We start from the raw sequence: 23,837 nt of genomic DNA on the forward strand, positions 1-23,837 counted from the left end.
GTGGCGCACGCCATCCCTCCGCATCGCAAATAAAACCACAATTTCTCAGCTGGGTGCCTTTGGAAGCCACACGCTAATATGCTTATATGGGAAAAGAGACCAGACAAGGTTCAAATAAAGAGCTCATGTAATAAATAAACATGAGGTCAGTATGGGAACAGCAATAATTGCTTTGTATGACAAGATTTGCATAGCAAACATTTGTGATTAATGTACAGCTAACATTAGGTAAGGAGCCTTCACTATCGTTGCTCCATCTGCACCTTCCAATCTTGAAGGTACAGCAGCTCCAGCCAGAGCAATTAGTCACTGTTTACTGAAAGGCAGATAGAGCAAAATTTTTCTAGTTCAATATTTGAGCGAGTTTCATCCCACAGCTTCCCGTCGGATCTATTTCTGCGACAGAAAGGAATTACGCTCCTTTCCTCAGTCTGGCGAGGAGGGACAATTAGCATCGCTGCTAATCCCATCGGCAAGGGCATGGGCTGGCTCCTGGCCTCTCCTGGCTGGGCTCACCCAAGTGATGTTTTCATGGAAAACCCTAAGCAAGACGTTAAAGACTCCACACATCAGGGCTCTGCTTCCCCACTGCCTTTTCTTTCTCTGGGCACTGTGCTGGCTGGCAGAATCGCCACTTGGCCACCGCTGATGTATGCTGAGCTGTCACGGGGCGGGGAGATGCAGCGCCAGGGGCAATGAACCTTCCTTCTTTACAGTCCCTTTTCTGCAGAGTCCAGCTAATTATTTTCAGCTAAAACTTTTGGCTCTTCAGAGAATAGCTGTAATCCAACTTGAAATGCTGTCTTGATTTGGGGAGGTTTTTTAATTTTCTTTTTTTAAAGACAAGTGAGCCACTGGCTTTGCTGGAAAAGAGGCAATTTGAAGGGATGGGCTGACGTGGATCCTCTGAGGTTGGGATAATTCCTATGGGAAAACTCTACAGTTGGAGCCGGCTGGAGGGAAGATGCTCACTGCTGTGCTCTTCCACTAAATCTGCTCCAGGGTGCTGGGGAAAGCCATTGGGGTCACTGGGAACAGGAGCACTCCGAGAAGCATTGCACAGACCAGATAGAAAGGGGCAAGGAGAGCTCCTTCATGCTGAGGAAGTCCACAGGGGCTGGATTGGGGTGAGGAGGGAGCAAAAACTTAGAGCATGCGTTTCAGGGAAATAAAATGAAGAGCTGAAGATGCTTCTACAGTCTTCCGTTGCACACTTGCAGAGTTCAGTTCAGCTCTGACTGAGGCTCTGAGGATGCCAATCAACTCATCAAGAGTGATAAATGGCAGCTGCTGTCTCAAAACTGTGATGAGATGTTGAGATTTCCGGTCACTGTCTTGCTGAGACAAGCCTTCCTGAGATGTCAGTCCCCTGGACCTGTTAGGCAGAATGTCTATGTTGACATTTCAGCCCTGTGCTGGGGTGGGCACAGCAGTGGGCAATAGTGAGGAGGATGCTGTGGCAGCTTGGCTGGTGCTTGCAGGACCCCTGCGCTGCAGCTGTTCCAACCGGGGTGCATCTAGGAGTTGCCACCAGGCTGGCAGGAGCCATCGAGATGGTGGATACTTAACGCAGTGGTGGGAGATGCCACCACATCTCTGCATGCCACAGATTTGCAGGCACTCTGGAAAACATGGCTGCTCGTCAGCTGCTTCAGTGCAAAGTCCATCCACCATGTTGGAGAGTGAGCTCCAAGATTCCACCACTCTGCACCATGGCTATTGAAAAACTCGCCCTTCTTTCCATCTCTTCCACCTCGAAAGCTTTCCAGTCACCCCACCTGAGTGACAGGTACCTGCAGCCCCCAAATTTACCAGGGGGTGGCTGTCCTGCATGGCACCCTGGTGACGAGAGCCTAGTGCAGGTGTCTTGGTCTTTGCCCCTGAGGTGGGGAGGTGTGGGGCTGCGAGCACCCCGGGCTGTGGGGGCAGCACCCACGGAGGAGGGCGATGTGCCGCACCCCTGTGGGATCAGATGTCGGGGGAAGCCCAAAGTGGAGGGGCCTGAGTGTGCGTCATGCAACCCCTGATGCTTTTCACACGTGGCTGGTAGCACGGCTGGGATCGGCTCGGCCCAGCACGCGTTCTCCATCGCTTCATTAAGCTCCTGCGTCCGCCATTTGCTGGGGGCTCCCCTCCCCTCGGGTAGTCCGGGAGGTGTCTCCGTGAACCCCGGGTCCCCTGGGACACGGCCCCTCCCTGCCCCGGCTGCGCGCTGCCCCGGGACGGCAGCGCAAGTTCCCTGCGGCGGCGCCGCTGCCCCTCGGGCCGCGCACGCCCGCGCACACGCCCCCGGCGGGGATTTTGGCAAGCTCCCTCTCGCACACGCACGCACGCGCGCAGCTGACCCTGTTCTGTTTTGGTTTGTTTTGTTTTGTTTTGCACGGGCAGCGAGCGTGCACACGCGCAACCGCACGTGCACAACGCACCCACCCTTGATTTTCGGCGGGGAAAGTGAGAGCGCGCACGGCAGGCTCGCGGAGGAGGCGGCGATGCCCGTTTTGTTGTTGGTTGTTTTTTTTTTTTTTCCCCGAAAAGTGACAGCCCCGCGCGCGCACCTGCCTCTCCGCGTTGCGCGGGGGGGGGGAGGGGAGGGGCGGGGCGCGCACGCACAAGCCCCCGCCGCCGCCCCGCGCGGCTCCGCAGGTGCGGAGGGAAGGGGGGAGGGGGGGTGCGGCGGCGCGATGCGGGGCGGTCCCGCGCGGCGCCGGCCCCCGCCCGCCCCCTCGCTCCGTCCCGCCGCTCCTCCTCCGCCGCCTCCTCGCGGTTCCGCGCCGCTCCGCGCCGCTCCGCGCCCCGCGTGCTGGCGGCGCAGCGCCCCGCGGCCGGCAGCGGCGGCCGCCCCGTCGGCGCCGCGGCGCGCCCGCGGAGGGGCGGCGCTGGGGGCGGTGGCTCGGCGGCGGCAACTTTTGGGAGCCGGCGGCGGCAGCGCGGAGGCTGCGCGGGGGATGGCGGCGGCGCTGAGGCGGCGGCGCTGAGGCAGCGGCGGCGGCGCGATGCCGGCGGCGGCCGGGGGGCTGCTGTGGTGGAGCTGCTGCGTGCTGGCGGCGGCGGCCGGGGCCCCGCGGGCCGCCGCGGCGGCGCAGGCAGGTGGGTGAGCGACCCGGTCCGCGGCGAGGGGCGGAGAGGGGGTCTTATGGGGTCGGCGGAGCCGCGTCATCCCGCCAACTTCTCCGCAAGCTCGGCGGGGCTGCGGGCAGAGGGTCCCCATCCGCTTGCGCGGGGTGCGGGAGTTTGTTCGGGTCCCGCGGAGAGGCGGCGGCCAGAGGGCGACAAGCCCTTGCGGGAGCCGCCGGGCGACGGAGCGGAGCCGGCGGCCGCGGATCTTGCGCGCAGCTCGCCGCTTCCAAGCAATGTCGTGGCAACACCTCTTCACTTTATTTTTATCGTAAATGATAGCGTGTGCTGGGCTGAGGGTCTGCCTCGGAGCCCCTCTCGGAGCGCTGCCCTTTTTCGGCAGCGGCTCTCGGGTGTCCCCGCTCGGGTGGCGGCTGCCCGCGCTCCGAGGCCACCCTCTTCCCCCACAGCCCCGGCCGGGCGCGGTGTCCCCGCCGGCCGCGCAGGTGCCGCCGCTACCGCCCCGACGGGGCTGCGCGCTCCGAAACTTTGCGCTGCGCCGGGCAGACGAGGAAGCTTTCCCCTCACACGTATACCTTGTAGCTATAAGGTGTGTCCAAACACTGCGACATAAACACGGGTCCAAGTGTATTTGCGCACGGGGCAAAGCGAGCAGGTGGCTTGGAAGTTAAACCCAGGAAAGGAGCGTTTTCCTCCGGCAGAGTCTCTCCCGGTTTTTTAACTTTCTGATGGGAAACGTGCAGCGTTGGCTTGATTTTATTGTATTTTTGTTTGGCATCGGGGCAGCGCTCTCCACCGCCGTGGTACGGGGCTGTGCCGGTGTAGTCGCCCGGGGAGGGCACTGGGATCGCCTCCCGCTGCGTCGCGCTTCTCGGGCGCCTTTGCTGTGAATAAAACATTAAAAGAAAATATCTTCAATCTTTGTAACTTTTTTTTTCTCTCCTCCCCGGTGATGCAAAATGTATGATGTTTGGGCGGTATTAGTGCAACAGCTCCTCGTTCTCACAATTCAGTTTATATTTTGGGGCTTTATGTAACTGAGATGATGCTGTGTTTGACGAGAAGTGAAAGAAGCGTGTCCTGGCTCTGCTTGCCTGGTTAGGCTTCGCAGGCAGTTTTTGATCTTGGTGCACAGTTTACTTTTTCTGTGTGTGATTGTTTTCTAATCCTTGAAATCAGCAGGGGTGAAACACTGGGCTGCTGCTGCTTTTCCTTGTGTTGTCTTTTCCTGCGGTTTGGATTAGTAAATCGCAGCTGAAGGAGCCTTTCATTCCTGGTTTCACAGGCTCTGGTTTGCCGTACCTTTTTTGCCTGCCTCCCTGTTTACACATAGCCTCTCTCTTCCCCTGACTTGGTACTTTTCTGTCTCAGACTTTCGCTGTAGTCTGTCCCGATTTTGTGCAGCAGCCCTCCTCGCTGCGCTGCTCCCCTGCTCTCTGGCCCTGCTTCCCCGCCGCTCGGCCGTGGCTGTTGGAGTGGACAATCACAAAGACGCTCCCCTGCTGGATTTATAACTCGGTGAAAATAAAAGGCATTGGTCCAGGATCGCTCTCCTGCCTTTCTTTACACCTCCGGGGAAGCCTCTTGGATTTGTGATGCAGAAAAGCCGCTGTGCCCTGCACTGTGCAAAAAATAAATCTGTTTGTTCAAGTAACAGGGTTGGAATGACATTTTCTGTTTGGAGGGGTTTGGGTGCTGCTGTGGGCAATGGCAGCTATTAATGATTGACTTGCTGCTTGGCACTTACTGAAATAGTAAGGCAGGCTGGCCAGGTGAGCATTGATTTGCAAATGTTTAGGATGCCCCACAATATGGGCTCTCCTGGCTTTTGGGGATGTTAGGATGGGGCTGTCGCTGCCACCTTCATTTTCAGTGCATCAAGGGAGATGCAAGCAAGTTGTTGGCCAAACTTTTGATTTCATTTTCCCACATCTGTTGGTTAAGATGCAAATATGTGAATACTTTGGAGTGGGTGTGGGGTTTTTTTTATTAATTATGTCGCTGTGTTTGGGCATATAATGTTTGCAGTGCACAGCTCAGCCAGGGTCACGTGAGCCAAACAGCTTGGGCTGTTACCTGGAAGCTGGTGAGTCTTTGTTCTGCTTGGAAATAGCAGATAAATTAAGTCTTTTTTCTGATATATGGAGCTGTTGAGTTGTTAAATAATTACAGCCAAATTAACTTAGCGCTGTTTGAAGTATTCAACTGTGCTGAGAAATTAATTGTACTTCAAATATTTTTGCAGTGCGGTGGGATTTTTTTGGTTTGTGTTGTGTTTTTTTTTTTTTTTTCCTCTCCAGTGAGGAGCACGGTCAGGGTGATGGGTGTGCAAGGCTTTAACTTCATGCTGCTGCTCCTCTTTGGGCCATGCTGGATGGGACATGCCACATGCCCATGGAGAGATGCAGCTCCTCTCCTTTGCAGCAGCCCTCCTTGGCACCCCTCCCATTTATTCTGCCACGATGTCTATTTGATGGTTAAAATTAGGCTGAGCTCTGACTGCCTTTGCAAAGGCACGTTAAATATTGACTGGGAGTTTTAGCCCATAGCTGCCATCAGATGACTCAGTCCCTGCAAAGGGGACGTCCCATCTCGGCCCTTTTACCAAAGGGGAATGGGTGCTGTTATGGAGTCCTGCCCCCCCGCAGTGCGTGTCTGTCTTCTGTGGTGGGGGAGTCTCTGCATGATAACCAGAGCAGTGCCCGAGTGACTTAGTTGTGACTTTCTTTTTTTTTTTTTTTTAAAGAGATGGTAATTGATGTATATGTTTATGGATTCTGGCACTAAGAGCTGTGCTTGTAATTAACATGAAAACAGTAATAATAAGGACCTGAAATGCCTGCCTATGAGTAAATGAAATGAAACTTGGCATTAGCAGCTTGTGAGGGGAGAAGCCTTTCTGAACCTGCATGGTAGTGAAGCAGGATGGGGAGTGGGATAAGCCACGTTGGGTCCCTTGCGAGTGTGGCAGCTGAGGGTGCAGCACCCTGCAGGTGCACCCAGTTGAGCTGCAAGTGCTGCTTTGCACTTCTGACCTTAATTTGTAATGCTGAGTGGTTCTAAAATGTGCCCTCAGTTTTCTGACAAAGAATTAGCCACAGCCCTCAATTTAACTAAATGTTTTCTTCTAAATTTCAGGGGATGCTAAAGTTGTTTTTATTTGTTTTGAATTAGAGAAATTTAAACAAACCACAGCTAGTTCACTCGTGCTGTATGTGAAAGTGTAGCATGTCATCGAGAGCATGCACATGTTCAAAGGCTTTATGGAAAAAGAGCTTTATGCAAGTCACTGCCAGAGCCGGTGGGCTGTGAGCCTTTTCTGTGGGGTGCAATGATGGGGCGTGCGGGGCGGCTGCCCGCAGCCTTGCTGTGTGAGCATCTCTAGGTGGCAGCAGCCCCCAGGAGCTCCCAGGCAGCGGGATCCGGAGTTGGAGATGTGATTTCTGAGGCTCTGGACCTGCTGCTCAGCACCCCTCCGCACCCTCTCCCTGGCCAGGGAGTAGCTTTTTGGTGCCTAAACGGGAAAGGGGGTACAGCAAATTGGCCATCTCTGGAGTCCTGCCCCCACCTCTCTTGCCCTTGCTTGCAGAACAGGGGAGGTGTAATAATGTGCTGAGAAGAGTAATGCAGAAGACCATGAAGTCCTTCAAATGAGCAACCAAAGGAGTTCAGGTGACTTCAAGGAGGAGTTAAGGGTGGTTTGGTCATACTCAAAAGTGCTCAAAATTGGGAGCCAATTTCTAGGTTTACATTCTAAAGGACCCATTAAGCTAAGCAGTTAAGTCAGGACCAGGCTGGGTACTGAAGGTGAACAAGTTCAAACTAGAAATTAAGTGCATGCTCTTAATAGTGTAGCAAATGTTGTGGCAAGTTAGGAAAGGAAAAAGAAGAAATCCTGTCACTCAACACCATTAACTGTGATCAGATAGTCCTTGTAAAACACATGCACTTGCTCAGAAGGAAGGTGTAGTCCCCAGTGCGTGGTGTGGTTGTTTTTTTTTTATTTGTTTTGGTGTTTGTTTGGTTTTGAGTTGTGGGGGGGGTTTTTTAGTATTCATTCTTGTCCTTTTCTTAGAATGCAAGTGCTTTGACATCACAATGAACTCTCTCCTGATTTCCTTAGGACAGTAAGGGTGAGCTTGCGCCTGGTTGGTATGGGGAAACAGGATGGTTCCCTGAAAGCTTCTGAACGTGGTTAGTGCCCTGCCTGCACAGATACAGGTTTAACGCTGTATTTATGCTCTTAAGACTATTGGTAAGTGATGGCAACTCTGTAGGAACAGCTCAGCCTGTTCTCTCTGTGGACTCAGCCGCTCTCAGTGTGCTGAGGCAATTTCGCCAGGAAAGGAGTGGGGGCTTGTTCCTGAGATTCACTTTTTCCTGTGGTGTGAGTGAAGGCAGGAGGAGGTGACCACAGCTCGGCTGTGTCCCGTGTGTCACACGTGTGCTGAGCTGACAAGTCCTCAGGGTGTTCAATGGACTCTTGTTTTCTCTGACTTAAAGCTTTTCCTTTTGCAAACAAGTGCGGGCTGCTGGTGGGTTTTATGTGCCCACGTAGCTGAAGCTGAATTATCCCATGGGAACACTGGAGTCTGCCAGAAAGATTTATCATTTCAGCAACTTTAGTTAATGTTTGTTTAGCAACTTATTGCTTTGGACGAACAGTTTAAGCTGTGCTCAGTGGCAGCTTCCCTGTGATGATCTGTGCGTCCACGTGATAAATGGTCTAATTTCTGCACTGTCCGCTACCTCTGCTGGGCATATGGGTACATGCCAAGCCTCCTGAAGTCTTTGAACAGCTGCTGCTATATATATATTTATCCTTTTTTTTTTTTCTCAGCCTACCAGGGAAAGTTGTCCTTCTTCCAACTTTGCATAAAGGGAGTGCAAAGTCCAGGACAGATGAATATTTGCTTGCGCATCAGTGATACCTGAGGGTCTGACACTGGAAGGCATTTAGGCAGCAAAGTGTGTAATTTAAACCACAGGAGCACATACTAGTCACACTGTAAACTTGTACTATAAGAATACCAAGAATTTAAAAACGTACAAGGTATAGAAATTCACACCGTAAGAGTATTAAGAAATATTTCTGTTTTCCAGTGTTAACTACTTTTTGTTTCCATGCCTGAAGCCTATAAAATATAGCTCCTGACAAAGGAGGAGGTGGGAAAATAAATAAATGGGAAAGTAAGTCCCGAACTTTTAGTGAATGCAGTTCATTTCAGAGCTATAAAAAAAAAAAAATCAGTCATCCTATGCTGTTTCTGTAAAGTCCCTTTTAGAGATTTCTAAGATAGACTAAGTTTGTGTTTGATTCCTCTTCTGATGTCAGCTAGGCGTACAGTAACTGAACAGGCATTTATAACTTGATCTTTCTTGATCTTTTCCTAATAAATCAGTGTTGCAACATGGGCTCTTGTCACATAGTGACATGAATGCTGTATCTCACCACCAGCTGGTGTTGAGCATACAGAAATACAGCGCTTATAGATATCTTCCAAAAACCAATCTGGGTGGGCACTGGTTTAGGGGACCAGCCTGTAGCTGATGCCAGGGAGAGGTGAACCTTTCCTCTCCAGTGGTCATGGCTGGTTTCCAGCCACCCCAGGGTGATGCTGATGCACCCTCACCTCGAGCAGCATTAACTCGCTCCACTGAAGGTGGGGAGTCTGTCTCCCTGCTGTTATGTGGGGTGACACCTACCCACCATAAACCTCAGTGCTTCTGTTTTTTGGAGTGTGCACCAAACCATCAGAGCAACTGGGAGTGTAAGAAAGTTGGGGAAATGAGTCTTGGCAGGACTTGGGCAGGGCAGGGGCCCCGAGGCAGAGCTCAGCCCTGTGCTGGCGGTGGGGCCAGGGGCTGAGCTGCCCCGTAGCAGGCAGGTCTCTGTCCCAGGCTGCTCCCACAGGGTGTCTGGGGAGGATACTGAGCTGTGGGACATGGTGACAGGTTTTAAATTCATGTGGGGAGGCTACTGTGGCACTGCAGGACAATATCTGACCCTTCAGACACAGCTGCTTGACTAATCTGCCTAATAAATGTCTATTAAGAGCTGTGATACCTGACCTCTCTCTTTTTTTCATCCTCCCCTGAGTTTTGCGGCATTGTGATTTATGAAGGAAACAGGTCAAGTCAGCAGGAGGTTGAAGAAAAAAGCTTGCACACTGAAAAACAAATGAAAACAAAAAAAACCCAACATGTCTGAACAAAGTTGTGTTATGAATAAGTCGGGAAAAGCCCAAAGTCTGTGAAACGGTGATGGCAGCCTTGGTTGTAGCATCACTGTGAAAGAGCATGCTACTCTTGTGTCCGGGCTCAGCGATGATGCGCTGGGCAAGCCTCTGAAACCTGCCCCTGTCCTAGGGACTTTCAGCACAGCTTGGCTCCTGCCACTCGTCCGTGCCTTTCCAAATGGTTCCTCCACACCTTCATCTCCTGTTTTCCCAAGAAAGCATCTCCTACGGGGCAGGCGTCCCTTACTCATGCTTGCAGCTTGGTGAGGTGCTGGAGCAGATATTGCAGATCCACTTGCACGCTTTCCACTTAAGCATGTGCTTAAATACCTCGGTGCACAGATCTGAATGTGCCAGCAGGAGACTTGCAGCAGTTTCGCTCCCCTGAACCCCAGCGAGCTGCTGAGGAATGTCTCCCGTGGATGAAGCTCCTGCGACAGGAGCCGGCACTGTGGAGCTGTTTTGGTGCACGAACAGGAAGAAAAATCATCACACTTAACTTGATGCACATTCTAATGTTCAATTTCCATTAATTGAAATTACGTTGAAATATCAAGCATTTTAAGCATAAAAGTTTATGTACCATGGTTAGTATGCTAATGGAATATTTTAGTAATCTTTTAAGGTTAGCCTCGCAGCCAGATGCAATGGTAAGCATTTGTTTGTAAGAGTTATTTTGCTTTAACCCCTCTTCCGAGAGTGTCCATATACTGGTGAGTGTTCATTGGCTGTGATGTGGCTGCTGTCCAGCTATAATTTTAAGATTTTTTTTTTTCTGGTCCACTATGCAAAGTTTAAATGTGGATATTTTTGCTCATTATCTTTGGTAGTAAAAATGAGTATATCTAAATTTAAATTGCTGTTTGCTGAGGATATGTGACAGTATTTATAATTCAGTATTATTTTATTATCTCTTTGAAAGGATAAAAAAGGTTCATTTATTTCAAGAGATATTTCTGTAGAGCATAAAAATACCAGTGAAGTAGCTAATGTTTTCCAGTTGTTGTTGACTTCAAATTTAGCAACCATTGTCCCTGTTGATATACTTGATGCTCTAAAAATGTACTTGCCATTAAGTAGGAAGCTGAAGTGATTGGTAGGCAGATAATATTCTTTAGTAGCTATTAATAATGTTCAGAGGACGTACGCATTGGAGCGTATGGAAAAAGCCATGGAATTGCGTAGGGAGGAGGCGAAAATAATGTATATGGCTGCTTTATTTGAAAGCCGCCTTTATTGCTCTATCTGTACGTACCGCAGCGATTGCTGCCCAAATTAGCACATTGTGAGCAGGAGAAATGGATAGGCAAACAGAATGGTGTGCAGCTAATTTCGTTTAGCAAATTGAGATGTGATCCCTGCGATTTCGCACTGTTGGCAAGCTGACACAGTTGCTCATCGCAGTGTCCCGGTGAAATGCCTGGGGACCCGATTCTGCTGGGGGCTTGGGCGGCGTGAGGCAGGACTCGCTCCCCCTGGCGCCACCGGAGCTCATGGGAACAAGGGGATTAATATCCCGTTAAGAGAAAAGGGAATTTTTCAAAACAAATGCGAAGCCATTGTAGCTTTTTCTCTCTCCTTTTGTCTGTTCCTTGAGCTAGAGGAGGGCTTTTGTGCTGGTGTCGATGTGCCCCCCAGTTGCTGCGAGTTTCTCCCTGGATTTCTCTGTGGGGAGGATTTTTTTTCTTTGTGTCTTGGACTTTTCATCTGCTCTTAAAATCATGCACGTTTGTGTCCTCTTGTGCAACACGTTTAAAACTGCTGGCAGCTTGAAGAGCTGCGCAGCCCTGGTGTCACCCTGGGGCTGTACTTTGTGTTGGGAAGGTCGTATTAGAAAAATGTAAAATTATGAGAGTCTATAAATAGCGGTGATAACTTTTACAGCATTTACATCACCCTTGTGCTGCATAATATGCTGAAGTCATGGGCTAGATTTGCTTCTAATGTTGCTTCATGTGTCAGTGGGACTTCTCGTTATATCGCGATATAACAAGCAGCTGCTGCATTGATAATGTGGTGTCTGTGGCACAGGTGGGTGGGTTTCTTTCTGGAGTTGCTAACAACTGTAGCAATGCTTTAGGTTTTCTGTGGCTCTGTCCACCTGCTCAGAAAGGAAATAAATCAGGTCTGCTGAATATTTTTGGCTGCCCAAGGGTTTTGGTGTGCAGCTCAAACCTTTAATAAAATAGCTTTTAAATAGCCTTTTATTAGCATTCACTTTCTTGTACTAACTAAAGACTGGGGACAGAAGGAGATTTTCTTCTTTTTTTATTTTTTTTAAGTTTTGCAAATAGATTCGCACAGTGTTATTGCTCACAAATTTCTTCATGTTAATTTTATCCCAAGACCTTAGAGTTGTGAGAATCTCAGTCTTTGCATAAAGAAGGAAAAGCCTCTTTAGCTCCTCTGTGTGCAGAGAGAAGTTAAAACTCCTGCAGTTTAAGAAACAGGGACATCTAGGAATTGTTTTTCTAAGCCATGGTTTTTAACTCATTGGTGAGATTTTATGCAGGGGTTGGTTGACTTATTTTTTTTCCAATGTCTGGGAAATATTGCTGGTGACTTTGGAGATGGAAACATGGGTTTATTAAGATTCTAATAGCTTATAGTCTGATTGCTGCCATGACATGTGGTTAAGGCATTAAAATATATGGGTTATGCCTCATGCTACAGTAGAGCAATTACTGGGTAGGTGTCCTTTGATACTGGAAAATGAGCTTGCCAAACTTTTGCTGTCAACTTGAATAATCTCAGTCTCAGTAGAGGCCCACAGAAATGAGAAAAAAATAATCATTGTGAATAGTAGCTTTCTCCAAGTAAAGGCTATATGAGGGTCCATGATTTCTGTAGGTCCTGTCTGTCCCAGATAGTTCCTGTCCATTTGGGCAGAAAGCTTCTGCTCCAAATAGTATCTACTCTGGACTTCTCCTGGATTAAAAGTGTCTAAATTGTCCTAGGATATACAAGAATTGCTGTGGTACTTGTTTCCACTGGGTTTTTAAGTCTAGCCTGTTTTTTTTTTTTATTTTTGCAGTGATGTGATAAAATGACGTCAACGTACATACATGACATCAGTATTTGTAAGAGCATCCTTTTTGGCTCACTGACTGGGCCCTTCCTCCAATGGGGAGCTTTGGTGTTGGGTAGCATCTGTCAGGTTTAGATCTGTTCGTCTTGCCATCTGGGGCCAATTAAAGTTTTTTATTGTTTGTCCTGAGCCTTTATGATGCTGGTGTCTCCCCAGGGCACAGTTGGTGTTTAAGCACTTTATGGAGGCAGTGCTGTTGCAGGCTTTTGCAGGAAGAGCACTGGAGCAATGCCAGACAAGGAGGAGGGATGCACCGCTACCTGTGGTGTTGCTCTTTGATTTGGATAGTGCTGATGGGAGCCGAAGTGCCACGTTTTTTTGGGATCCCAGCTGACTCTTGCAGAGCATGCCTAAGATCACTGAAGAACACCTTATGTGCGTTTCTTAAACCGCTTGTTGATTAAATTCTCTGAGAACTCGTATGAACTGGAGCATGCCTGTGTTTCTAGGAATATCTGGAATAACCCCCCTGTTTATTTGGTGGCACAGGCTCAGAGGCTTTCCTTGTTTTTTCCAGTGTGAGGTGCTGGAACAGTGTCACTTCTCAGAGCACACAAACCTAACTTAGTAATATCGAGTATCTAGATGCCAAGTGATATAGGGCTATAGTGGCATGCAGAGGTGTGATAGAAATAAACATAAGCAGCTTACTGGGGAAGGGTGGAGAGAGGAGCAAGCACTACCTGAAGTCCTCTCTGTGGTCTAACTATAGGTTAGATGGATTAAATACAGGCTTGAGGGCACTGGAGTTTCTTTTTCCTGGGTCTCTGCAAACATATTTTAATGTATGTCTCAAGGACTGTGATACCAGGTCTTTCCACTGACATGCATCCCACGGGAGCTGGCAGTTACTACCTCAGCGATAGCCTTTGTTTTTTAACAATCTACTTAATTTCTTTCCCACCAAGTTTGGGTTTCCAACAATACGATTACTTAAAGATTTGTAAATCAGAAATAGCTTGGTAATTGCTATATTGCTTTGCCTGCAGCAGCAATGAGCGTCTTATATTTAATGCATCATCCACACAGAAGATTGATATTTGGCCAAGACTCAAGGCTTCTGACAGCTAATCTTAAAGACCTTTTGGTTGACATGTAAAATAGAGACTTGTGGATGACATGCACAGGAAAACTGGCAGTCTTTAGGATTATTCCATAGAAGAAAAATACTCCTTATGATTGGCTGAAAATACTTGAGGATGATTAAGTTTACCTGGAAACCTGTCCTTAGAGGTCATCAGTGTGAAGGCCTGGGACATTAACCACTTGGATCACATGCAAAAAACCTGCACTACCTCATAATTCAAAGTCTGAATTTCACCTGATATTCAGGATTTGTCCAATGAAACCACACTCGTGAGCTGCTGACCTGCTCGCTAACAGTAAGTTTCTTTTAATGTGCTTCTACTTTGATTTTTTTCCTCCCTAGAATACAACCGAAGCAGAAAGAATGCCCCAGAACAAATCTTCCTCTGAAAAAATTACAGTAAGGGATTTGTCAGTGTTTCTAATGAAGATATCAGGCACATTTTTTCAGATACTGTGCTTATGTCGATTATGTATTTTGATGGCAATTGCATTTTAAAGGACTAGAAGTTTCAGCAGAGAAACTTGTGGCTCAGTTTGGTGGGCATGTGCTGCTTTACACCAGGGTTCCTTGGTACTATTTTTTGGTAAATACACATGTCAATATTTAGTTTTAAGTCAGTAGGTCTGGATGTCTTTGCTTCAAAAATACTTAATATCTATTTATTAAATACAGTGCTTGTGTTAAACAGAAAATGTAAGACCCAATTTCAAAATTAGGCCCACACAATTATGCAATCAGGTAATTGCGCGTGTAATTGCTTGCACAAATGGTCAGTTAGATGTGTAACTGTCCATTTGCATGCAAAATTAACCAATTTTGCAAGTTGAGCTTTAAATATTCATGGTAGAAAACACAGCCTTCTAGAGATGCCTGCGTTGTGTCACACCTTTCCCTTCTATTGGTGTCCTTCCTTTGTAATGCTTGTGCATTTTGTCTTTGCTTAAATGTTAGTAAGAAGCTGCTGGAAGTGAAGGAAAAAAGTATTTTCCCTTTGAAATTTAATATACATCAGTACACTTTCAATTGGTAAAAAGGAGAAGATTGTCTGATGAGAAATGCGGGTTGTGGCACAGTAGCTCATTACTGTGGAAAAAGCATGCTGGTGGCTTTGCCCGACTGGTACAAATGAGCACCAGATAAAGAAAATACAGAGAACCAGAAGCCACTTGCAGCTATGTGGAGGCGTTTAGTGAGCAGGCGGCAGGTTGGACAGAAAAGCTGTGGATGCAAGTGCTCCGTTGACTGCAGGTGAGCCAGCACAAAATGTGCTCTTCTGTGTTCAGCTGTTGGGCTTATTGCTGCCTCCTCTTAGGGGTAGCACAGTCCTCCGTGCTTGCACAGGGTGATTCTTACATTCCTCATACAATGACTTTTAATAGTATTGCAGCTGAGGTTGGTAATGCCGTCGGTGTCGTGTCTGCAAGCAAAGCAGTGCAGAGCAGTATGCTGGGTCCACGTGCCAAGGGCTTACTAATTTAAAGCCAAAGGTGGAAAGAAAAGGATGTGATGTTGAGGAGTGGTGACATATCACCCTTGTACAAGTCGCGGGCAAAGCCCAAAACAGCTCTGGGCTCTCCTGACTTAAGTCTAGTGAGTTGGGGTTTTGCTTTTGCTGTGGCATTGGGCCCTGGATCTGTGACAGTTGTTGAAAGAGCTATGAAGGGTATGTGTTTGTTACACCTCTGCATGTGTATTAAATTTAAGACCTGCTAACATACACACAGCCTCACTGCTCTGGAATTTACTGTTTTGAAAACACGTAATGTGATGCTTTTGCAATGGCAAAAGCAATTGTTTAATTTGTAAATTTTAAAAATATGTTTATACATACACTTGAGAGGTGTGTTTTTGTTTTGGTTTTTTCTGGTGTGCTGCCAAAATATTTATTTTCAATGAAAGAATTCAAGACCACAGCTGAAGAATGTGTAGAAATTCTTGCAACCACCACTTTGCAGTTAGTGCAAGCTGTTGTTTGGCTGGCACAGTCCCTGGGTCTGGCGGGAGCAAGGTTTTTGGTCACTGTGGTCATGGCCATTTGGCTCGTCAGGGGAGGGAGAATTAATGTAATCTCCAATAAAAATGGAAGAATTGTGTAATTGGCTAATGCATGTAGGCTCTAACTCGCAGAGGCAGGCAGTGATGATTTGTTATCAAAATTTGGCACTGCTTCCAAGGAGTGAGTACTCATTTGTGCCTTTAGAGAAAGACGTGCGCTCGTGCCTCTCTCCAGAGTGGGATGAAGGAGATGCTGTTGTTTGAACTGTTCCCACAGCCACATTGTCATCCAACAGCACCCTGCTTCCCAGTGCAAATCGCTGGTGCACATGCCTGTTTTAGGGCTCAGTGTGGCAGTTTCTCGTCTGTGAGAAGACTGATTAGACCAAAATCTTTAGGGTTTGTTGTCTGGGACCCAAGTTTTGAAACTCTGAATGAGAGAAGCCACAGGCTAGCGAAGCCTTCAGGCCTGACCTGGGGCAGTGGAGTGAGCTCAGGTGGGCATTATAAATAAAATATACATTTTTTTTTAAAAGTAATTCAGAGTTTTTCCTTGGAGCTTCAACAGCTGCTGTGCTCCTGTGCTTGCCTGTGGCAGGATGGGTGCTCCTGTACAAGGTGCTTATGGCTCCTGTGTAGGTGGGTCGAGAAGCAAAAGCAGTTTCTCATATTAACCTCCTTGTTAAAGCCTGTGTTTTTGAGCCCAAACCCCCTGACTTTCTGTGAGAACCAGCTGTCTTGAGTGGTTATCTGCAAATCAGATCTGCAGTCTGTGCTTTGCAGCATTATGTTGTCTGGGTATGGATGCAGCTGCCCTGTTCTCGGTGTGCTGCTGCTGAGCAGGAGAGGTTATTTGACAGCCCTGCGTGGTACCTCTGCTCCTGCCGCTGCCGTGCTCTGTCCCAACAAGGGATTGTCCACAAGGAGACACCCAGTGCATGTGTGGGATGGATGCTTTCACCCAAGGATGATGTGGTACCTTGGTTTCATGCTGGTTTGTCTTCCCAAAGCAATGGTACACTGAGCCCAGGAAGGATTAAGCAGGAACATATTAAGGTCACTTTTTATTCCTGAGTGAGAGGTTTATGTCCTCTGTGCATATTAATTTCACAGCTTGGGACACGGTAGAAAGGAGAGCAAATAAGAGTGCAGGCATGTTGGGTAGCCTCAGCAATTGATCTGGAAGAGGGAGCTCAGGCTCAAAAGCCGCTTTTCTCTTCCATGCTGCATTAGCACGACCGCTGTAGAAATCGTGAAAAAATCCAAGCCCTGAATTCCAAAATGACATTTTTGTTTTGTTTATTCCTGTGTGGCATTTAATTCATTTTGGCTGGCATTTGTGGGAGGTTACAGGGAGGAAGTACAGGCAGTTGCAGGTTGCTGTATGCAAAATTTACATCTTCGTGTCTTATATGCGTATAAGCCAGAGCTTGCAAAACTCTTCTTTGCACCTTCCTGGTAGCTTTGAGGATTATGCATCCACAGAGGGTGAAGGAGGTGGTGTCAGAAAAGCACAGTTTGTAGGTGAGCTGCAGCCAAAAACGCAGGTGAAGGGTTGCCTCTGAAATGATATTTGAATGAGGCAGCCAGGAGCAGTGCTGGAACATGTGAGGCTTCTGTTGAGCTCTGTCTTGGCGCACACTGGTAACCTAAGCATTCTATGACTTCTTGCGGGATGCACAGGCAGTCTTGCAAATTTCAGTGCAGGTGACTGTATTATTTTTATTCCTCTGTGTAGAGACCCATCAATCTCCTGCCTTTGGGGGAGGATGGGACCTTGGTAGCGGACTTGTGGGCGGGAGCTGGTAGCTTCTTGGCAGTACCTGTGAGGTTGGTGTTGCTGGACCTCTTAGAGCATTTCAACACTGCTGGAAAGGCTTTGGTGGCTGTTGGTGACCACCAGCTCGCCTTTCTGCTATTGGTAGCCTGAGGACTGGGAAAGAGAGTTTTAAAGACTTGAATGCTCTCCAAAGACATGAATTTCTGGTCCATGGTTGCAGTTCAGGCAGATGTGATGGACAGTCTTTAGAGTAAATGTATAAATCCATAAAGTATTTTGGGGTAGGAAAGGGTAAAAAATGTGCAGTGTAAATTATACTAATTGTATTATCAGCAGCAGAGCTAATAGCTATCCTTGCTCCATAGCAACTGCTATGCTCTGCTATAGATACTGCTGTAAGAAAATGCAGATGAAAGGGTTAAAGTGTGTTATCCAGTGATAACTGGTGTACAAGAGGACGCAGGACCATGCTCCTCTGGGCTGTGTATTGGTCCCATGGGTGAGAGTTGGCTGTATGGCATGGGGGTCTGCGGGCTGTGGGGCTCGACCTCACGGGTGGGTGGGTGAAAGCCAGCCCCATGGGGAGCTTGCGGAAACCTTTTTACGTTCATGTTTGGGTCGCTCTGTCTTCCCCTGAATCACTGCTTGCAACTTCTACAGCCTTGGGTATAGACTCTCTTATCTTTTAATCTGGCTGTGAAATAAAATATTAGATGTGAATTAAAAGATCTTTTTGTTAAGGCAGTTCTGGCTTACTGTTAGCAACCTAAAAATAGGTTGTGGATATCTTTGATTTTTAGAGGCATTTTAAAACAAGTAAGGAATGTGGTATTTTATACACAGCTCTTGGTGGTGTATGAAAAAAAGCAGACTACAAAGCACAGCGCAGGAAAATTGACTTATCATCAATTTATTGCTTGGAGCTCTAGGCAAACTCATCTCAAGACAGAACAGAGATCTATAAAATCTTTTCATCTGAAACTATGAATTAAATTGGGAGGAACTGCTGATGAGAGACCAGAACCAACCCTTAAACCAGACAGGCGTTTGGGAATGGGTCTCCTGCTGCAGCAAGGGGAGCTGAAGGGTTGATGCTGATTTACACCAGCTGATGATGTGGAGCTTCATTTCTTATTATCCTGTTTCTTTCCTTAATGTGAATCTGGCTTATGCAGGAGCAAGCCTACAATACTCCCCCTGTTCTCCCGCTTGATTTCAGTATAAATTTTCTTTCTTTGTCAGCATGTCTTTTTAATCTTTCAGTTTCTTTTCCTGACATGTACTCTTTTCTTCTATTGTGTGTGTGTGTGTTCTTAAACCTCCTAATAACAGGGTAACTTGCCTTTTTCAGCAGGAAGCCTCTGAAAACAAGCTGATGCATCTCAGTTGTCAGATTGCTATATAAATAAATAAAACCTGTTCATATATTTCCTTCAAAGAAGCAAGTGAGACAATGCTAAAGAACTCTCTCCCCGGCTCTTTTTTTTTTTTTTAACATTTGGGGGGGGAAAAAAACCAAGCCATATTATGTCAGCGACCTGTAATAAATAGCACTGCAAAGAGAGGTGACAGTCTCATTCACCTTGCATCCATGCAGAAATAACTAAGCTCTCTTCCCATACCTTGGGGGGGGGGGGCAGAAAGAAGGGAATTAAATAAAAGAATTGACCTTGGCTTGCGATCAGTCCCATACTACCAGGAAACAGTCTACCAGCAAGAGACTGAAGTTTTGCTGGCTATTCTTGCAGGCGACGTATTGCCTGTGTTACTGCAAACTATTCAGCCTGGAGTGCATGAAGTACAGTCCCTGTCTTTATCTTGCTGCCTGAAAGTGTAGTTAGCTGAGCTCTTAATTGGCAAAAGACAGAGGTTTGGAAGGCCTCAATATTTCAATGGAGAGGAAAAAACCCAAATATTTGTACAATAAAGAGCCACAATCTAGTCAGACTGCTTCTCTGCAGTCTGTTATTTTATTTTGTCTTTGGTTTATCAAAGTTTATTATGAAGTTAGGGTAATTTGGAAGCTTTATTGTAAATTAAAGTAGATACCAAATTAATGGGGGGGTGAATGTAAAAGGTCTTTAAGAGAGCTGGTGGGAGGCAGGCTGACGAAAAAGTACTTTTGTGTGTTTAACTGATTCCACAGATTTAACAGAAAGTTGTTCATGGTTTTCTTTATTGCTTCCTCATTGGCATATTTGACTTTTGAAGTTTGCAAGAGGCATTAGAAACAAATGCTACTTTGTTAGGTTTATTATGTGTTGGGTTTATATCAGCAGGTGCCTCCCCTTGCCCTGTCTGGCCTCTCTGGCTCTTTCTCTCTCTGCTGGGATAGCAAGGAGGTTTCTAGGAGCTGCGTAATGGGGACACAGAAGGAGAAGAAACACCAGGAGCATCGCTTTCACGTTTCTGCCTTGTTCTGTGGCCACACAAGCTCTGATGGCTTTGGGAGCCTGTGCCCCTCTGCCATGGGTCCAGCCCCATGCCAAACCCCTTGCTCTGCTGTGTGGGATGTCACGGGCATCCCACGTCCCCTCTTTTGGTAACCTCTAGCGGGAGCTGCTAACTGCTTAGTAATAGTCCAGCACTTGTGGTGTCCAGCGGGTTGGGATGACTAAACTCCTCCGTTGGTTTGCCTGAGAAAGGCGAATGGCAGCTGTCATATTGTTTTAGCATCAAGTTACTACTGAGCGCAGTGCCGGTGTTATTTTTAGCGTGTATGTGTCTGTCTGCCTGTCTGTTCTGTTGTCTATATATGAGTGCATGGGCCTGTGTTGGAGGCAAGGGAGAATGGCTCTTGCCTGCAAAACTGTGGTTTCCCCTGGCAAGGTGAGGAGAGTGGAGGATGCAGTTGGGAAGACAGCAACAGAGAAAACACACACCTTTTTTTTTTTTTTTTTCTTCCTTCTTATGAGCCCTTTCAAGCAAGCTTTGCTTGCTGGAGATCATCATCAGCTCAGGTCATCCTGAAGTAAATACAGTTATTGGCCCTGCCCCTTGCTGAGCAGAGGAGGTCTGATTGCCTGGTGTCGGTGAAATTGCACTTGGTTATCTCCCCTAGCCTGGTCAAGGCTCCTTGTAGTAAGAAAATGCAGGTTTTGCAGCAGGTAAGTCTTGCTTCCCACCGCTGGGAAGGGTTCTGGTCCCCAACAGCTTGGTAGAAGAAATACGTATGTGCAGCCCTCTGTGAAGTGCATCCTTTTCACTTAGTGGTGCCACCTCCCTAAAAAAACTCACTTGACTCTGTCAGGGTTCCATGTGGGCTGCCCAGGCTTGCCCTTTCCACCAGTGGGGAGTGGAGGTGCTCCACAGGGAGGATTCACAACCTTCCCAAACTTTGGCAGGGGAGAACAGGGGTACAGGGTGGTCTGGTGAAAGGCAGGGGAGTGGGGCATGAAGCACGCTGGTGGCACAGGACAGAAATGCAGAGAGGAGAAGACCAAGTTTTTTATTAAGTCTCAATATGGTAAGAGTAGGACACTTAACCCTTTGTTTTTACACTTTCCCAGATCCAAGAGATGGGAAGATGTGTAGTAAAAGCAGTTCTTGCTCTGCTTCTATTTCTTTGTAGGGTAATATTTTCTTGCAGTAGTTCCTTCACTATTCTCTTGATATTCGGTCTATAAACAGTAAAAATAATGAAGGCATTTAGTATTCCTGGGGATGCCACATGTACTTCTGAAAGTATTTTATTATGGTTCAGCATTAGTTAATGGATGCTTACAATAAATGATTATCACTTGGCTTGCATCTCATTTCTTTGAGTGTTTTTCTTTAACGCAAAGTACCATGCTGGTTTAGTTCATGTGATGCTTAAAACATCGTGTGGCAGTAATTTATGGAGAACGAAGGATAAACACGTGTGGTACTGAAGCAATGCTGGCTGCTAGTGGTCGGGTCTCTGTGATGAGGTTGGGGTGAGGAGGTGGTCATTGCTCTCCATCCTGGCTGCGGAGGATGCTGCCCATGTTGGGATGAACTCACCTGGACATGGAGATGGATTTCCTCTGTCCTTGGCTCCATAGCCGGGACTGGTGGGCAACGCCTACAGTAACATCTCTGGGGTCAGGGCAGGCTGTTTTTGTTGGCCTTGGCCACAAAGTGCGAAGATTTGGAGCACCTGGACAGATGCAACACTCTGCAAATGTCCAGAATTCACTTTCTAAAGGAGTCTGGCTAAAAATGAAGAGTTCTTTGTATCTGCCTGTTGGCTTTTTTTTTCTTCTATGCAATATTTTTAGCAGGTTAATACACTTTTTTTGACTTTTTTTTTCTAACTACTCTTTCCAGCATTTCATTAAGTGTTTGTTAATTAACACTTAATGACTGGGTTATGATGGAACTGTGGGAGTCTTATCTGAAGGCAAAGCAATTGGCAAATGGGTTCGTTATGATCAGAGCGACTTTAATGAATGTTAAATTAATTCATAATAATGTGACACTTAAAATGAAATGTTAAGCATATTGTTAATGATTACAGATACACTTTTATCTGCTTTTAATATTATTTCTTTTCACTATGTATACTAGAGGGCCAGCTTTCAATTACCTGTCTTTTTATGTTGATACTTCCAGACTTCTATAGATGCAAATAGCTTAATTACCTATTTGTCTATTTCATAGTAATTAGATACACAAGTGTGAAAGCTAGCAAGTTGATGTAAATATATATAATTTATTATGGAGATTCTGTAACTGCCGGTTGTTACATAAAAGTGACAGTGTAATTAATGAGGATGGTCTCTTGTGTGCCATCTTTCATGGGAGAAAGGGGAGGGGAAAGAGTCAAACATTCCAACACTTATGATTAATAACTAACCACAGATATTGTATTACAGTTATTTGAGAATGCAGAGTGATTACTTTTAAATAAAAGTATATATTTGATATTTAGCTTTAAAATAGTGCCTGAAACAAGCTTTGCATGCCAAAGCCAGCTCTGAGTTGTCTTGCTTGTATTTGTGGCCTTGCAACTTTTTTTAATTAGTTTTTTTGCTTACCTGGTGTCTTAAAAATGGAAACTATTAGGGGGGAAAAAAAAAAGGAAAAAATTGTCCTAATATCTGTGAGGTACAGCAGTGGCTGGTGGGAGTGTAGCAGGCACATCCTAGTGAGACAGGACGGCGTGTCCTATCAAATGGCTTCAATGTTTAAAAAACACCCATTGCTTAGGACTCAAAGATGTCTATTAATACTCACTCTCCCATCCAAAGCACTTTAGTATTTTTTGTTTCTCTGGTTCTGAAGTACACACAATGGGGCTATTTGCCCTGTAAAAATTTGATGGACATGTCATGTCTGTTTCCCAGCATTGCTTGTCCTGGCTGTTTCCAGCAACAACAACTCAAAAAAAAAAAAGAGGAAATTCACCATGGCTAGAATGAGAAAAATGTTACCAAGGGCCTTAATGGGTGTTTGGTGCAGTGTTCACATTTCGGTGCACCATTGTGGATCTCACAAGCCTGTGTCGGTGTGTGCATTATGATTGAATTGGCCATGGTGTTGGGGCATGCCATGGTCTGGCAGAGCCTGTTGAAGGGGGAGTGTTCCAGTGTTTGTTTTGTTTGTTTGTTTTTTTTTTTTTAATGGCCCAGTAAAGTCATTTGGGTGGAGAAGGCTTGCCTTGCGCTGCTGAGAGCAGCGGGGCTGGTTTCTGCTCCCACCAAGAGCAAAAGGGTGTATTGTTTTAGAAAGAAAAATACAAAGTGAATGCTCTCATGTTGTTGGTGGAAAATAGTGATTGATAGTAATTAACTTGCACCACCTTATTTCTTTCCCCTTTGCGAGGAGTGCGTTAGTGCTGGTTTTGCAGAGCTGCAGCAGCGCTGTGTCCTGCTCCGACAGCTCTTCTCTTTTCGGGCTTCAGCAGCAAAACCTCTGCCAGGAAGGTGGCCCTGAAATCCCTGGAGTTGCAGCTGCGGCGAGGCAGCGCCTTGGAGGCGTGTTTCTATTTTGTCTTGGTTTTGCCCTCCTGCAAACGGCAGCGTGGAAGCCAGAAGGCAGGCTTGCGTGGCCTGTGCCTCCAAAGGTCATATAACACTTCGTGTTTTCCCTGACATGACGCGGCGTGACAGAACAAAGTATTTATCTTGTGTACTTGTCAGCTTTGTTCTGGCTCCGAAATGATGAAATACTACCGAATATGCTGCTGCTTGTTTCCTTTAGGGACTTGCGCTGATTTGTTTAAAGTGTCGTCTGCACCCAGTAAATGCTTCATTTATTACAGCTGACACCTGAAAATGTCTGAAGGAAATGTATCAAGGCATCATGCAAATATTATTTTCTTTATTTGCTGTTGTTTACTTATGTCCTAATATAAATGCAGTCTCTAATGATAAATGGTGTTTCTTGAGGGTGCCACCTGTGTGTGTGTGTGTTTTGAGCTGCTGCGATGAGTCTTCTGGAGATGTGCTCCACTTCCATCAGAAAAATGCATTTTGACTCCTGATGGGGTCAGCTTAACTGTTAATTATCACGGTGAGTCACTAATGAGCTCTTGCCTCAGGAACTTCGTATGGCCTCTCCTCAAACTTTTCCCCATTACTTGTTCTGATGCTTAAGCAAAAATAA

General features: G+C 46.7%; 1 protein-coding gene across 9 annotated transcripts in view; it reads left to right on the forward strand.

Moving 5' to 3' along the window:
- The first annotated feature begins 2,840 nt into the window (after window positions 1-2,840).
- The window catches only part of ERBB4 (erb-b2 receptor tyrosine kinase 4), a 617,927-nt gene continuing 596,930 nt past the window's right edge, over window positions 2,841-23,837 (forward strand). For all 9 annotated transcript variants that reach the window (XR_010606397.1, XR_010606399.1, XR_010606398.1 and 6 more), the window contains exon 1: window positions 2,841-3,087. Coding sequence is in view for 1 of the 9 variants with exons in the window: in XM_065638016.1 (XP_065494088.1) it covers window positions 2,994-3,087 (94 nt within the window). In the remaining 8 variants the exon portion in view is untranslated. The remainder of the gene's footprint in view (window positions 3,088-23,837) is intronic.

Source organism: Caloenas nicobarica, chromosome 6 (genome assembly GCF_036013445.1).
Source record: "Caloenas nicobarica isolate bCalNic1 chromosome 6, bCalNic1.hap1, whole genome shotgun sequence".
NCBI classification, from domain to species: domain Eukaryota; kingdom Metazoa; phylum Chordata; class Aves; order Columbiformes; family Columbidae; genus Caloenas; species Caloenas nicobarica.